Raw genomic sequence first — 13,948 nt, 5'->3', positions numbered from 1 at the left:
TCACTTGAACCCGGGAGGCAGAAGTTGCAGTGAGCCGAGATCGGGCCAGTGCACTCCAGCCTGGGTGACACAGCAGGACTCTGTCTTAAAACAAAAAAGCAACAACCATTTTTCCAGAAAGATTTAATGAGGAGGGAAAATGTTTAAAGCATACAAATGAAAGAAACAGGATAACTTATGTTTGATATGATCATTTAAAAATTTATTTTATTTTATTTTATTTATTAAATTATTTTTTGAGATGTCTCTCTGTCCCCAAGGCTGGAGTGCAGTGGTGTGATCTTGGCTCACTGCATCCTCTGCCTCCTGGGTTCAAGTGATTCTCCTACCTCAGCCTCCTAAGTAGCTGGGATTACAGGTGTGCGCCACCAAGCCCAGCTAATTTTTTTTTTTGCATTTTTAGTAGAGACAGGATTTCACCATGTTGGCCAGGCTGGTCTTGAACTCCTCGCTTCACGTGATCCACCCGCCTTGGCCTCCCAAAGTGTTGGGATTATAGGCATGAGCCACCGCGCCTGGCCTCTCAATTTGTTTTTGGAAATATACAGCATACATGTGACATTGATTTGCCTTGAAAACATGATGCTAAGTGAAAGAAACCAGTCACAAAAGACTACAGAGCATGAGATTCCATTTACATGAAAGGTCCAGGACAGGCAAATCCATAGAAACACAGAGTCCATTTGTGATCGCCAGGGGCTGGGTTGGGCTGGGGGAGTGGGGCAACTGCTAGGGGGATGTCTTTTTGGGGTGATGAAAATATTCTAAAATCAAATAGTGGTGAGGGTTGTATCAACTCTGTGAATATACTAAAAACCACCAACTTGTACACTTTAAAAGAATTAATGTTATGGTATACAAATTTTATTGAAATAAAGCTATTATTTAAAAATGTACCTATATGCAATTGAAAAGAGACTCGAAAGAAATCTGACAAAATATTAGATGGTAGGGTTTTTTCCTAATTTGTTCATTTTCTTCTATACATTCCTCTATATTTTTCAAAGTTTTCACAATGTAAATCCACTATTTATTCATCACACCCACACACATTGGTTAAGAAACTCAGTTACTGTTGTAAATCTGTAAAAAGATGAAAAAAAGGGGCAAATATTGCCTATAACAGAGCCTTCTCGGGGACTTCCTGTGACTCTCACCCCCACTCCCAAGATAGGTTCGCATGGTAGTGATTTGTGATGTTCACCCCAATTTTCCATTCTCTCCTCTCCCAGCAGACAGCACTACCTTGTCCCCTTGGGGTTGGGTGGGGCCACGTGACTGGTGCTGACCGGTGGTTTGTTAGTGAAAGTGACATGTCACTTCTGAGCCAGAGCATTTAATGGATAACGTGAGACTCTTCTTTCTGCTAAAGTATCCTGCATGCATTCAAGATGAGGTTGCTGTGTCAGCTCAGGTCACGGAGGCAGGACAACACAGAGCTGTCCCAGCAGACCTGAGATGGGCACGAAATGGGCATGAGATAGAAAGCTTTGCTGTCCTAAGCCACTGAGCACCTGGAAGTGGTTGTTGTTATGACAGCACAGTGTAGCCTGCACTGACTCGTGCACACAGACGGTGAGGTCTGAAGAGCTGCCACCAATGTTAGTCATCTGCAGCTGCTGTCCAAAGTGAAATATATCGATAACTGCATGTTCCATTGCTGCACAGCACCTCACCTCCTTTGCTTTTTTTCGTTGTTGTTTTGTTTTGTTTTGAGACAGAGTCTTGCTCTGTCACCTAGGCTGGAGAGCGGTGGTGCGATCTTGGCTCACTACAGCCTCTTCCTCCTGGGTTCAAGCAATTCTGCCTTAGCCTTCTGAATAGCTGGAATTACAGGAACGTGCCACCACACCCTGCTAATATTTGTATTTTTAGTAGACATGGGGTTTCACCATGTTGGCCAGGCTGGTCTTGAACTCTTGACCTTGTGATCCACCCACCTCAGCCTCTCAAAGTGCTGGGATTACAGGTGTGAGCCACCAGACTCGGCCACCTCACCTCCTTTTCTATTTAAAATGCCTTCATGTCTACTTTTGAGCTTTCTTCAAAACAAAGCTAGGAGGTAAGAAAATCAGATATTTTTCTCATTTAACAGTCCAAGAAACAGCAATGAGACAAATTAAGTGTTTTGTCATTGATCCCCCACCCACTTTGTGGCATTATCCAGCCCTCTAACTCTCTGCCCAGTGTCCTGGCTACAGTGGCTTCTCAATCTGGTCCAAGAAGAATCAATCACCAGGCCAAGCACCAAAGCAGCATAGTTTGTGCAGTTAAACATTATCCTTAAAATAAACCAGAGACTTTACTATCGAGGGGGCACCCTGTACAGCTATGAAGAATCTTCTAGAAACAGGCATAAAGAAATGAGTCAAGGAAGACAGCCACTCTCCATTTCTCCAAGGTGACATTGGTCTTGGGAAAGTAAGCAGAGAAATAAAATTGGAAGGTGTAAGGAGATCCAAAAGTCTCCAAGACACAGAATTGTAGGAGGAGCTCGCTTCGGCTTAGAAAGAGAGTTCCTGATGCAAGACAACGACACAGAGGGAGAAGGATGGGTGTGGGCCCACAGAAAGCTGTCCCAGGACCTCGTCCCCCTGCTCTCTACAGTTCTAATGCTTTGTGTTCCAAAATCGAATTGTCTGTCTTGCTTTTTTCTGATTTGTAAAAGTAATACTTATTGCAAAAATTTAAATGCTGGACTACTGCATAGAGTGGAGAGTGAAAGGGTCTTTTAATCACATCCCTCAAGGATAACCACTGCTGACAGTTCAGCATCTCTCTTTCCACAGTTTTTTCTATGCATGTATCATAGTATAGCCAGGATCTATGCTATGGATAATGGATATCTATCTATCTATCTATCTATCTATCTATCTATCTATCTATCTATCTATCTATCTATCTATCTATCTACCTACCTACCTATCTATCTATATCTATCATCCAATCCATCTATATCTGTCTGTCTATCTATCTATCTATCTATCTATCTAGCTAGCTAGCTAGCTAGCTAGCTAGCTAGCTCTTTATAAAAATGCATCCACCTTTCCACTGTCCTAGACAACTAGCTCACACTTAATCTTTACTCCCCATTCGCATTCATAACCTGCCATCTTGCTGCCTGTTGCACTGAGAAAACGGAAGCCACCAGAAGAGAAATTCCTTAAACTCCCACTACCACAACACCTTCTTCTCTGCATTAGGGCTGCCTGCTCTGCCTTCCCTCCTGTGGCCCACTGTGGGTGTCCTCCGAGCCAAGGCCAGTCTTTCCTTCTGTGTCCTGGATCCCAAACCTATTGCCTACTCGAGGACATGCTGCAGCAGCTCTTCCCTCTCTCCCGCATCCCCAAAGTTCCCCGCTTCACTCCCCCTCCCTCGACCCCGGGATCTCTTGCATGCCCCGGGATCTCTTGCATGCTCCGGGATCTCTTGCACAGCATGCAAAAACACTGTCCTTCATCGATTCCCAGTCCTTCCCTCGTCTGACCCATCGGCAGCATTTGACACAGTTGCTCGCTCCCTCCTCCTGGAAACACCTTCTTCGCACGGCATTCAGGAACCCCCGCTCCTCCTTGGTCATCTCTCTGCCTTTTAAACATTGGTATGTGCAGGGCTCAGGCCTTGACCTCTACTTTTTTCTTCCCACACTCACTCCAGGAGCCCTACCTTCAAAATAGATGCAGAATCTGATCACTTTCACCAGGACACCACTCTCATCCTGGCCTAACCCACCGTCACCTCCCCCCGGGTTCATGCCGTAGCCTCCTAACTGGTCTCTCTTCTCGTGCTTTCTCCTCCAGAGTGTTCTAAACAACATAAAGTGATCCTTCAAAAATCTATGTCTGATCTTGTGGCCCTCCAGTGAATTTCAGGCTCAGCTGGAGTAAAAGCCAATGTCTTGTCGATGACCCTCAAGGCCCCATGCAATCTCATCCCACCCATTTTCTTTTCAACTGGCTCCCTCCACTCCTTGGGCCCATCCCATCCCAGAGCCTTCGTGTGGGCTGTTCCCTCAGCCTGGAATGGTCTTCTCCCAACTACCCCACTGCTCTCAGCCTCACTGCTTACTTGACTCTAATTAACCTTTGCAGTGAGGCCTCCTGTGACTACTCTACTTAAAACCCCCACTCTCCTTCACCTTCTTGACCTCCTTCCTTTGCTTTATTTTCCTCATAGGACCCATCATGAAACTAACATAGTATCATGTTGAGCCATATGAAATGGCCTATATTCAGCTACTTTCCTTTTTTTTTTTTTTTTTTTTGAGATAGAGTTTCGGTCTTGTTGCCCAGGCTAGAGTGCAATGGCGCAATCTCGGCTCACCACAACCTCTGCCTCCTGGGTTCAAGCGATTCTCCTGCCTCAGCCTCCCGAGTAGCTGGGATTACAGGTATGTGCCACCACGCCCAACTAATTTTGTGTTTTTAGTAGAGACGAGGTTTCTCCATGTTGGTCAGGCTGGTCTTAAACTCCTGACCTCAGGTGATTTGCCCGCCTCGGCATCCCAAAGTGTTGGGATTACAGGCATGAGCCACTGCACCCAGCCCTATTCAGCTACTTTCAACCAAAAAAGTGTCAATTTCATGATTCATATTAATATTCATTTTATTTAACCCTTCTTTTCTGCCTCATCCATAGAATGTCAGCTCCTAAGGAATGATGATTTTGTCTGCCCTATTCTCAGTTGCACCTAGAACTGTGCCAGGCACATAGTAGGTGCTCAGTAAACATTTGTGGAGTGATTTTTAGTTAACTGCTTCCCCCTTAATGCATTCATGGTCCTCTTTCCATCACCATTCCAACGAGTCTTTCTCATTCCTTGCAATGCCTGTCTGTCCTTGGTCAGTGCTCCCTTTGAGATCCCGAGAGCGTCTCAGAATCACCAGATTGCTTCCCACCACCAATGGGGACTCTGCAGACAGCAGGCACAGCTTCAATGCCAGGCAGACCTAGAGTGAAATCACCAACCAAATCATCGTAGCTGTGTTAACCTCTTTGGTTAAGTTTCTCTGCCTTTGAGACGGAAAAAATACCCCTCATCTCAGTCCTGGGAGGCTTTGGGGGTGTTAGTAAAGTGTCAGCACCCCCAAAGCCTCCTGGGGCTAAAGTGAATAAACCAGGGTGCTGAATAAAACCTTCACCTTCATGTAGAACACCAAATATTCAAAACTTATACATACATTTTCAGACACACTTGCTAAGGGTTTATCTCCATGAGTCAGCTTTCTTTCCGAGGTTTCCAGGAATAAATCACCCAGGCCACCCACAGATGGTCACACCATCGATAACTCTTGTTTCACCTTCTGAGATTCAGTCACGGTTTTGTCCTACCTCCTTCTTCTGGGAGTCGCGCTTTTTGAAAATGACCCTGTTCAGTGGTTAGCTTTTATTGCTCCGTCCACTCCATGCCCACTGCAGTTGCTTGGTTTCTGCCTGTGAGTAGTGGTGATCCTTCTATTATCATATGCCTGGACACCACCCAGGGCACTCTCTAAAAGATAAAATAGGAGGTTCCCATTGATAGCAGGAGATACTCCACACTGTAAGGCTTCACATGGGACTTGTATCAGTTAGCTCTAGCTGTACAACAAAACACCCCCAAAATGAAGTGGCTTAAAACATTGGTTCATGTATATGAGTATGTGGGTTAGTTAGATGGTTTTTCTGGTCTGTGCCAGGTTTGGCTGATCTTGGCTGGGTTCTCTTGTGGATCTGAGGTCAGCTGATGTGTTGGCTGGTCTAGAATGTCCCCACTCACATATCTGGAGGTTGGATAACTGCTGGCTGAGGCCATGGAGACAACCGGGCTGTGTGTCTCCCATCCTCCAGCAAGCTGTCCCTGGCTTGTTCACATGGTTGTTACAAGGGTACAAGGCACAAGCAGGAGCCCAGGCTGACAGCTCTCACAGCGTCTCACCCACCATATTCTTTTGGCCAAAGCAAGTTGCAAGGTTAGTCCAGATTCAATAATAGGGAGTTAGACTCCTAGTTCAATGGTAGGGAGTTAGACTCCACTTCTTGGCTTGAGGAGCTGAGAAGTTGGGTAAAGCGTGTGGGTACAAGGAGGATTGAAGGATTGTGAGTATTTTTAGGATCCGTAACTACAGGATCTTTCTCAGGCATGAGGAGCAGGCTTGCCATGTTCTGGGTTGTCAGCACAGACAGAGTCCCTGATCCCCACTGACAGCTGCAGAACACAAACCTTTCCCCAGGATGGCAATCCTGCAATGACTAGCTTATCAGACTGCGCCGACTACCAGCTCACCTGCCACTTCTGTCGGAGGGGAAGTGGGAAGAAGCCTCTTGGCCCTACAGGATTCAGCCCCACCCCTAACCTGTTCCTTGGTTCCCACAGCTCACTCCCTCTAGGCCAATTGGGTTTGTCTTCCCTGTCACAGACTTTTCTCTGTCCCTTCTCCTCCTCCCTCTTCTCTATCTGCAGCTTATTCAACACTGACCTCTCCTTGCTGTGTTGCCTAGGCTGGTGTCAAATTCCTGGCCTTAAGCAATAACCCTGCCTTGGCCTCCCAAAGTGCTGGGATTACAGGCACCAGCCATCACCCAGCCCCTGAGCTCCCCTTTTAACAGAAGCTTAAATGTCATTTCCAACAAGGAGCCTCCCCTGACCACTCTGGTCTGCACCAGTTTCTCCTTTCTTTAAATAACAATACACAATCAGTGCCGCACATTTTTAAAGATTATTTTTTATTGACACATAATAGACATACATATTTTCAGGGCATATGTGATATTTTGATATATTCATATAATATATAATAATCAAATCCCCTGATTGATAACCCTTAATTGAAATATCCATCACCTTAAACATTTGTCTTTTGCTATGCTGGGAACATTTGAATTATTCACTACTAGCTACTTTGAAATATACAGAAGATTACTGTTTACTGTATTCACTCTACTGACTTAGGTCTCATTCCTTCTAATTGTATTTTTGTACCCATACATCAACATCTTTTCATCCCCACCTCCCCCATCCCTTTCCCAGCCTCTGGTAACCATTGTTGTATTCTCCCCTTCCATGAGATCCATGTTCTTAGCTCCCACATGGGTGAGTGAGAACATGCAGTATTTGTCATTCTATGCTTGGCTTATTTCACTTAGCATAATGACCTCCGTTTCCATCCGTGTTGCTGCAGTGACAGGATTTCATTCTTTTTGATGACTGAATAATATTTCGTGGTGTATCTATACCACGTTTTCTCTATTCATTCATCCACTAGTGGGCACTAAGGTTGGTCCCATATTTGGCTAAAAGTAGTGCGGCACCTTTTAATACGTAGGTTTTTAGATATACTGTGCATAAAGCTTTTACCGGGCGCAAGGATTTTAATCTTCCTAACACTTGAGCAGATACTATTATCACCATGGGCAGCTGGGCTGAGAGGGTGGTTTTCCAAAGGTCTCATAATGGGAGGGAAGGAGTGGGTTCTGTTTTCAAAGCCAGGCCTGTCCTATTCCAAAACCCACCTGTGGCAGGGGCTGGCAGTCCCTCAGAGCCCCTTGCTACTTCAGGACAGGGGCCAGCCCACCTTCCACTGCCAAGGTCTGCATTTCTTTGCCTGAGCACTTGTTCACAGGTTCATTTCCCAGGTAGCAGGCTCCAGGAGCTGAGGAATGAACTTCCTGCAGGAGCAGCCTTCCACAAATGACTGGCAAGAGTGGTGCTTAGACATCCGAGGGTGGGGTAGCTTCCAATGCTTGTTCTACACTGGTTCCCAGAACAGCCAGCAGGACTGGACACCAGTTGCCCGCTGTGATGAGTGGTGATATCACCTTTTTTGGCTGCCTCCCCTCTCTGCCACCACTCCCCTGCCTGCCCTTTCCTGGTAGCAGCTCCCAAATCCACCACCTTCACTCAGATCTTTGTCTCAGGGTCTGCTTCTGGGAAAGCCCAAAGGAAGACACACCTCTCAACCCCTTTGCCATGTGGCCCTGCATTCTCACAATCAGTCACCCCTGGAAGCCAGAGACTCACACTTACTACCCCTCCCTCGTGGATACTCACACACTCTGTAAATCCTAATCAAAATCATTGATTGATTCATGGATACCTCCGAACTACAGATATTAGGCCAGGAAGAGGCATCCAATCCCTCTTCCTTGAAGACATTTCATCTATAGTTTAGAAGCTGGGTCAAATCTGTGACAATCAAGAAATGTTCTCAGGCACTAACCCTTTCCCAAATAATCAATGGCCCCGAGAAGCAGAAGAGGTGCCACTGGCAGGACTGGGGGTGTGTGTGCAAGCCCACTCCTCTTGTGCACACTGCAAAATGTATTTGGGGATCAGTGGGCTAGTGGGACCCTACAAGACCACAGTCAAAATCTGAGGTAACTAGATTTTCATCTGTTGCTATTTCTTACCTGCCCATTAAAGAGTGTATAGTCCTTAAGCTATACAGTGTCCAGTACTCACATGGTGGGACAAAATTGGACTAGTTTGGATAAATTGATATCTCGGCTCCCTTTCAACTCGTAGCTGTGAATTCTCTCCCAAGGGCCATGAGTGGACCAAGAGTGCAAGAGGCAAGGACTGGAAGGAGAGCTCTAAGAAAACAGCCGTTAGTGGTCATTCATGATGTTCCTATTCACCTTATCCTTTATGTGCTTTCTTTTTTTTTTTTTTTTTTGAGACAGAGTCTCCCTTTGTCACCCAGGCTGGAGTGCAGTGGCATGATCTCGGCTCCCTGCAACCTCCACCTCCTGGGTTCAAGTGATTCTCCTGCCTCAGCCTCCTGAGTAGCTGGGATTACAGGCATGTGCCACCACACTCAGCTAATTTTTGTATTTTTAGTAGAGACAGGCCAGGCTGGTCTCGAACTCCTGGCCTCAAGTGATTCACCCACCTCGGCCTCCTAAAGTGCTGGGATTACAGGCGTGAGCCACTGTGCCTGGTCTACATGTGCATTTTTGTTTTTCCACCTTGCAGGGCAGGGTTGTTACCTTCTTGACCCATTTTACAGATGAAGAGACAGAGGCTCAGCAAGGTTGAAGTAGCTCACCCAGGATAAGGTAGGGATTGGTAGAACTGGAATTCACACCCACACCTGGCTGGCTCCAGAAGCAAAGTTTTTCACCCCACCCCAGGCTACTTCTCCATTTAAAGGTTGGGTTGGCCTTCGATGTGGCACACTTTGGCAGGGTAAGGACATTTTAGACTATAAAGAATGTATCCGTTAGCTATTGCTGCATAACCAACTGTCCCAAACATCACTGGCTTTAAATAGCAATCCTTTGTTCTCCTTCGCAAACCTATGAGTTGGCTGAGGGTTGGCTGATGTAGGCTGGGCTCAGTTGGGCGGCTTTGCATCAAGCTGCAGGGCTGGCTGGCCTTGGGTCCCGGCAGCAGGTTGACTCCAGTCAGCTTCACCTGGTTTCATTCCGAAGCCCAGGCTGAAGGGGCAGCAGTTATACAAGGGAGTAGCTCTCCTCTTGGAGGCACAAGAGAGCAAGTAGAAATGAGTGATGGGGTTCAGAACTGGCACACTTCCACTTTGGCCACATACCATTGTCCAAAGCAAGTCATATGGCCAAGTCTAAGTCAAGGAGCTGGGAGTTACACTCTGCCTCTAGTGGGAGGAACTGCAAAGTCACATGACAAACATGGAGAATGCAGGGAGAAGGGAAGAATTTAGACCAATAATTTTATCTACAAAGATGACAAAAATCAACACAGGGAATGAAAGACTGATGGGGAAAGTTCCTAGTGCCTTTGGGAAGATGTTTACACTAAATAGGGAACAGCTACTCTTGTCTTCAGTATCTGTGATAGGGTCCATCTTATAAAGGCTTTTCAGTCTTGGGGGCCCCATCTCTTCCAGGTTTCTCAGCTCCCTGGTCCTCCTACGTGATCCTGGACATCAACTCGGCTAGAAGGATGAATTTCAGCAATGTTGGAGGCATGTGGAAATAGACTGAGAGATGAAGGTACCTCTCTCTTTCCTTTCCCTGGAGCCATCCAGCTTATGTCTTAGAAAATTAGTGACCTCTAAATACCATGACTATTTCAGTGAAGAATTAGTCCAAGGGTGGGCCATGCAAGAAGTAGCAAAGGAAAGCTTCTGGCTGTTGAGACCCAGAGCTCTTAGAAGATGAAGCTATTTAAATCTTTGGGCCACACTGGCTTTCCTGGAATTCTTGATTTTTTGGTTTCTCCTTGGAGAGAGCAAGAAAAGCAGAGCTAGAAAGAGCTAACAGACTCCAGTAGAAATATTCCAGTCACTTTACAAATTTAGGAAATATTAATCACCTTAAACATAATACCTGCAATGCTTTCAGGAGAAAAATAATAACCTTTGGTTGGTTTCTGTTTTTTCAAGAAAACATTAGCAAGCAAAAAAGTTATAAACTTAATTGATGACAGTGATCTTGATTAGTGCTGCCACTAAATGTTCCCCCTTCTCCTGCATTCAGAAGGGACCTTGCCCCTTTGGAGTTAGGTGTGGCCATATGATTTCCTTTGGTCAATGAAATGTGAGTGCAAATAGAATGTATTACTTTGAGACAGAGGCTTTTACAGACAGTATGTCATTCAGCATGGCTCCTTTCCACCACCATGGTAATCATGGAAGTGTGTGTTGAGAGGGTATCTCCATTAACCAAAGCCTCAGAGTGACTACAAGAGACAGAGCTCCCTGATGACATGTACTGGACACATAGCGTGAGAGAGAAGTCAACCTGTGTTGGAAAAATCACTGAGATATGGGGGATGTTTGTTACAGAAGCAGAACCTGGCCTATTCTGACAGATAGATACACTGATGCAAGTCAACCAATAAAGACATTATCAAAATAAATAATTCAGGAATGACAAAGATATGATCTTTAAAATAATGATACTAACAAGGATTGGTGATAAGCTCTTAGATATACAACTAAGACTAAACAATTGTGGGAAGAATGTAAATGCTATAAACCTTGACAAATTAAAAGTAATAATAAAGCTGATAAAAGTGAGAGGAAAGTAGAGAAAAATCATGAATATCAATTTCTTTTTACTTTTATAGCAGGAATTCATACCATCTGTATTAGTCAGCATTCTCTAGAGGGACAGAAAGGGGAGTTTATTTACTCACATCATCACAAGGTCCCACAATAGACTGTCTGCAAGCTGAGGAGCAAGGAGAGCCAGTCTGAGTCCCAAAACTGAAGAACTTGGAAGCTGATGTTCCAGGGCACGAAGCCAGCATGGGAGAAAGATGTAGGCTGGGAGACTAGGCCAATCTAGTCTTTTCACGTTTTTCTGCCTGCTTTATATTCTAGCCTCACTGGCAGCTGATTAGATGGTGTCCACTCAAATTAAGGGTGGGTCTGCCTTTCCCAGCCCACTAACTCAAATGTTCTTTTCCTTTGGTAAAGCCCTCACAGACACACACAGGATCAATACTTTGCACCCTTCAGTCCAATCAAGTTGACACTCAGTATTAGCCATCACACGATCTTTCACTGAAAACCAGAGTTTAAAATAAACCTAATGATATTAACCTCTGTTTTCCTCAATATTATTCTGAAATTCAAAGGAAATTGAATAATTTATGACTACATCCAGAGATGAAGAAAAAATTCATCAAATTTCAGCAATTCTTTCAGTTTCATTTTTTTCTCTCATTAAAATAAAACTAAATTCCAACACTTTTGTCTTAGGTTGGGTTCTCCCAGAAGCAGAACCTGAATCTAAAATTTGAGTATTTTCTAGGGAGTAGGAGTAGGGGGATGATCCCAGGAAACACTGGTAGTGGAGCAGGGAAATAAGACAAGGAAGGAAAGAAGTATGAGCTGTTCAAGAGCAGGTGACCACTGTGGGAAACTAGGGCTCAATACCACTAGGGAGCTCAAACAGACTGTCTCAGAGTTTGTCCTATCTGCAGGGTAAGCTAGGACATTTATCCATCTTTGTTCACCCATCACTGTGGGCTCTACTGGGCATCAACTGCTTGCCAGTTTCCCTCCGCCCTATGTGTGGGCTGATCCCGCTTTTGTAGCCAGAGAGACTCTCAGGCAGAAGACATTCAGGTGTTTGCTAGGGGAAGTCACTGGACTCTACCAGAACACAAATACCAAAAGGATGTGGGCCGGGCACCGATAGCATCTAATAAACCTTTTTTGAGTTTAAAAAGCCTATATAATAGACTAATCTCAGATGAATTAAGCTAAGTGAAAGAAGCCCACCTGAAAAGGTTACATGTTATACGATTCCATCTATATGACTTTCTGGAAAAATCTAAGCTGTAAGGATGGAAAACAGATTCATGGTTGCCAGGGGCTGGGAAGGGAGAAGCAATGACTACAGAGAGGCACGAGGGAACTTCCTGGGGTAATGACAGTGTCTTACATCTTGATTATGGTGGTGAACTTGTCAAAATTTATAGAACGCACACCTGAAAAGGGTAAGTTTTGCTATATGTAAATGAGTCCTCAAGAAACTGTGATTTTAAAAATGTGCATGCGTATTATTTGAAGAATGTTTCATTATCCTCCCTTGAGGACTTAGTGACTTGCTTCTAACAAATAGAATAAGGCAGAAGTGAGTATACTGCATGTGTCAGAGACAAGGTCATAAAAGGCACCGTGGCTTCCTGCTTGCTCTCTCTCCCTCTCGAGTTACCAGCTTTGGGGGAAGCCAGATGCCACGCCACGAGCAGCCCGATGGGAAGGCCCACGTGGTGAGGAACCAAGATATCTTGCCAGCGGCCATGCGAGGCAGCCATCTTGGAGGTGGGTCTTCCAGCCCTGGTCCAGCCTTCAGACTGCTGCTGGGCCAACAGTGAGTAACCTCATGAGAGACCCTGAGACAGAACCAGCTGGCAGGTTCCTGACAACTCTCAGGTTCCTGACCCTCAGAAACCCTGTGAGATAGCATCATTGTTTGTTTTGAGAAGCTGCTATATGTTGGGATTATTTGTTATGCAGCAATAGATCACTAATACACTGACTTAAAATTCAATTCCTGTTTTTAAATAAAATTATCCATTTTTTCATACAGATTTTTTGCTGAAAGATATTTGACACGATATTCATCTAAAGGGTGTGACTACGGTTTCTGGGTGGTGGGTTTGGGAGTCATTTCTCTTGCATTTGTCCTGTGTTCTGTTCTTGACCCACTGTTTATAATGGGAGTGTATCATTACAATTAAAAACACAAATGAGGACTCAGAGCCTGGGCATAGGTGGAGAGGGCGTCATTTTCCCCAGGGGGTGGGGGCCAGTGATGAGGTTTGTGTCTACAGGAAGCAGGCGCACCACTCCTTGAGGCAGTTAGAACTCTGCTGGGCCTCACACTCAGTGGCACCACAACAGCAGATGAGCCACCTCTGAAACTCGGCTTCATTCTTGTGCATCAGAAGGAATTGTCCCAGCAGGATGTAGGCCTGGGGAGGGGATGAGGCAGGGAGGAAAGCGGGAAAGGTTATCATAAGCCAGTTCAGATGCGCTCTTCCTCCCCAACCACCAGGGCTCACGTGACAATCAAAGGATGGGGAGCAGGGCAGATTCAAGGGAGCCTGTCAGTCCCTGAAGCCCTGGCATGGGTCTTAGCCCCGGTGAGAGCTAAGGACAAGTTAAATGCCCATCTCTCAGGGCTGGTTTGCGGGCCGTTCAGCCTGGAATGAATCAGACCCTGCCCTCCTCGAACTTTAACAAGCACATGAATCATGTGGGAGCTTGTTAAAATGCAGGTTCTGGAAGTCTAAGTCCAGGGAGAGGCCTGCGTTTCTAACATGCTCCAGGCTGCTGCTGATCCAGGGACAACAGTTTGAGTAACCGGGGCCTAGCACACTCAGACCTCCAGTGAAGCATTTCTCTTAGAAACACATACACAGCCCAGACAGAGTAAGAGACGTTCCCGCCCCACTACTTCTGCAATTGTTTAGTGCGGGGTTTCTTTTCCCCCTCCCCTCCCCTCCCCTCCCCTCCCCTTTCCTTTCCTT

General features: G+C 45.6%; 1 protein-coding gene across 3 annotated transcripts in view; it reads right to left on the bottom strand.

Moving 5' to 3' along the window:
• Positions 1-13,185: 13,185 nt before the first annotated feature.
• BANF2 (barrier to autointegration factor 2) overlaps positions 13,186-13,948 on the bottom strand; it is a 38,042-nt gene continuing 37,279 nt past the window's right edge. For all 3 annotated transcript variants that reach the window (XM_025399981.1, XM_025399982.1, XM_025399984.1), the window contains one exon: positions 13,186-13,390. In XM_025399981.1, coding sequence (XP_025255766.1) covers positions 13,244-13,390 — 147 coding nt within the window. In that variant the 3' untranslated portion in view covers positions 13,186-13,243. The remainder of the gene's footprint in view (positions 13,391-13,948) is intronic.

The sequence above is a fragment of the Theropithecus gelada genome, chromosome 10, assembly GCF_003255815.1.
Source record: "Theropithecus gelada isolate Dixy chromosome 10, Tgel_1.0, whole genome shotgun sequence".
In the NCBI taxonomy this organism is placed as follows: domain Eukaryota; kingdom Metazoa; phylum Chordata; class Mammalia; order Primates; family Cercopithecidae; genus Theropithecus; species Theropithecus gelada.
Note: the sequence above shows the minus strand (reverse complement) of the source record. Positions and strands in the feature narration are given on the sequence as shown.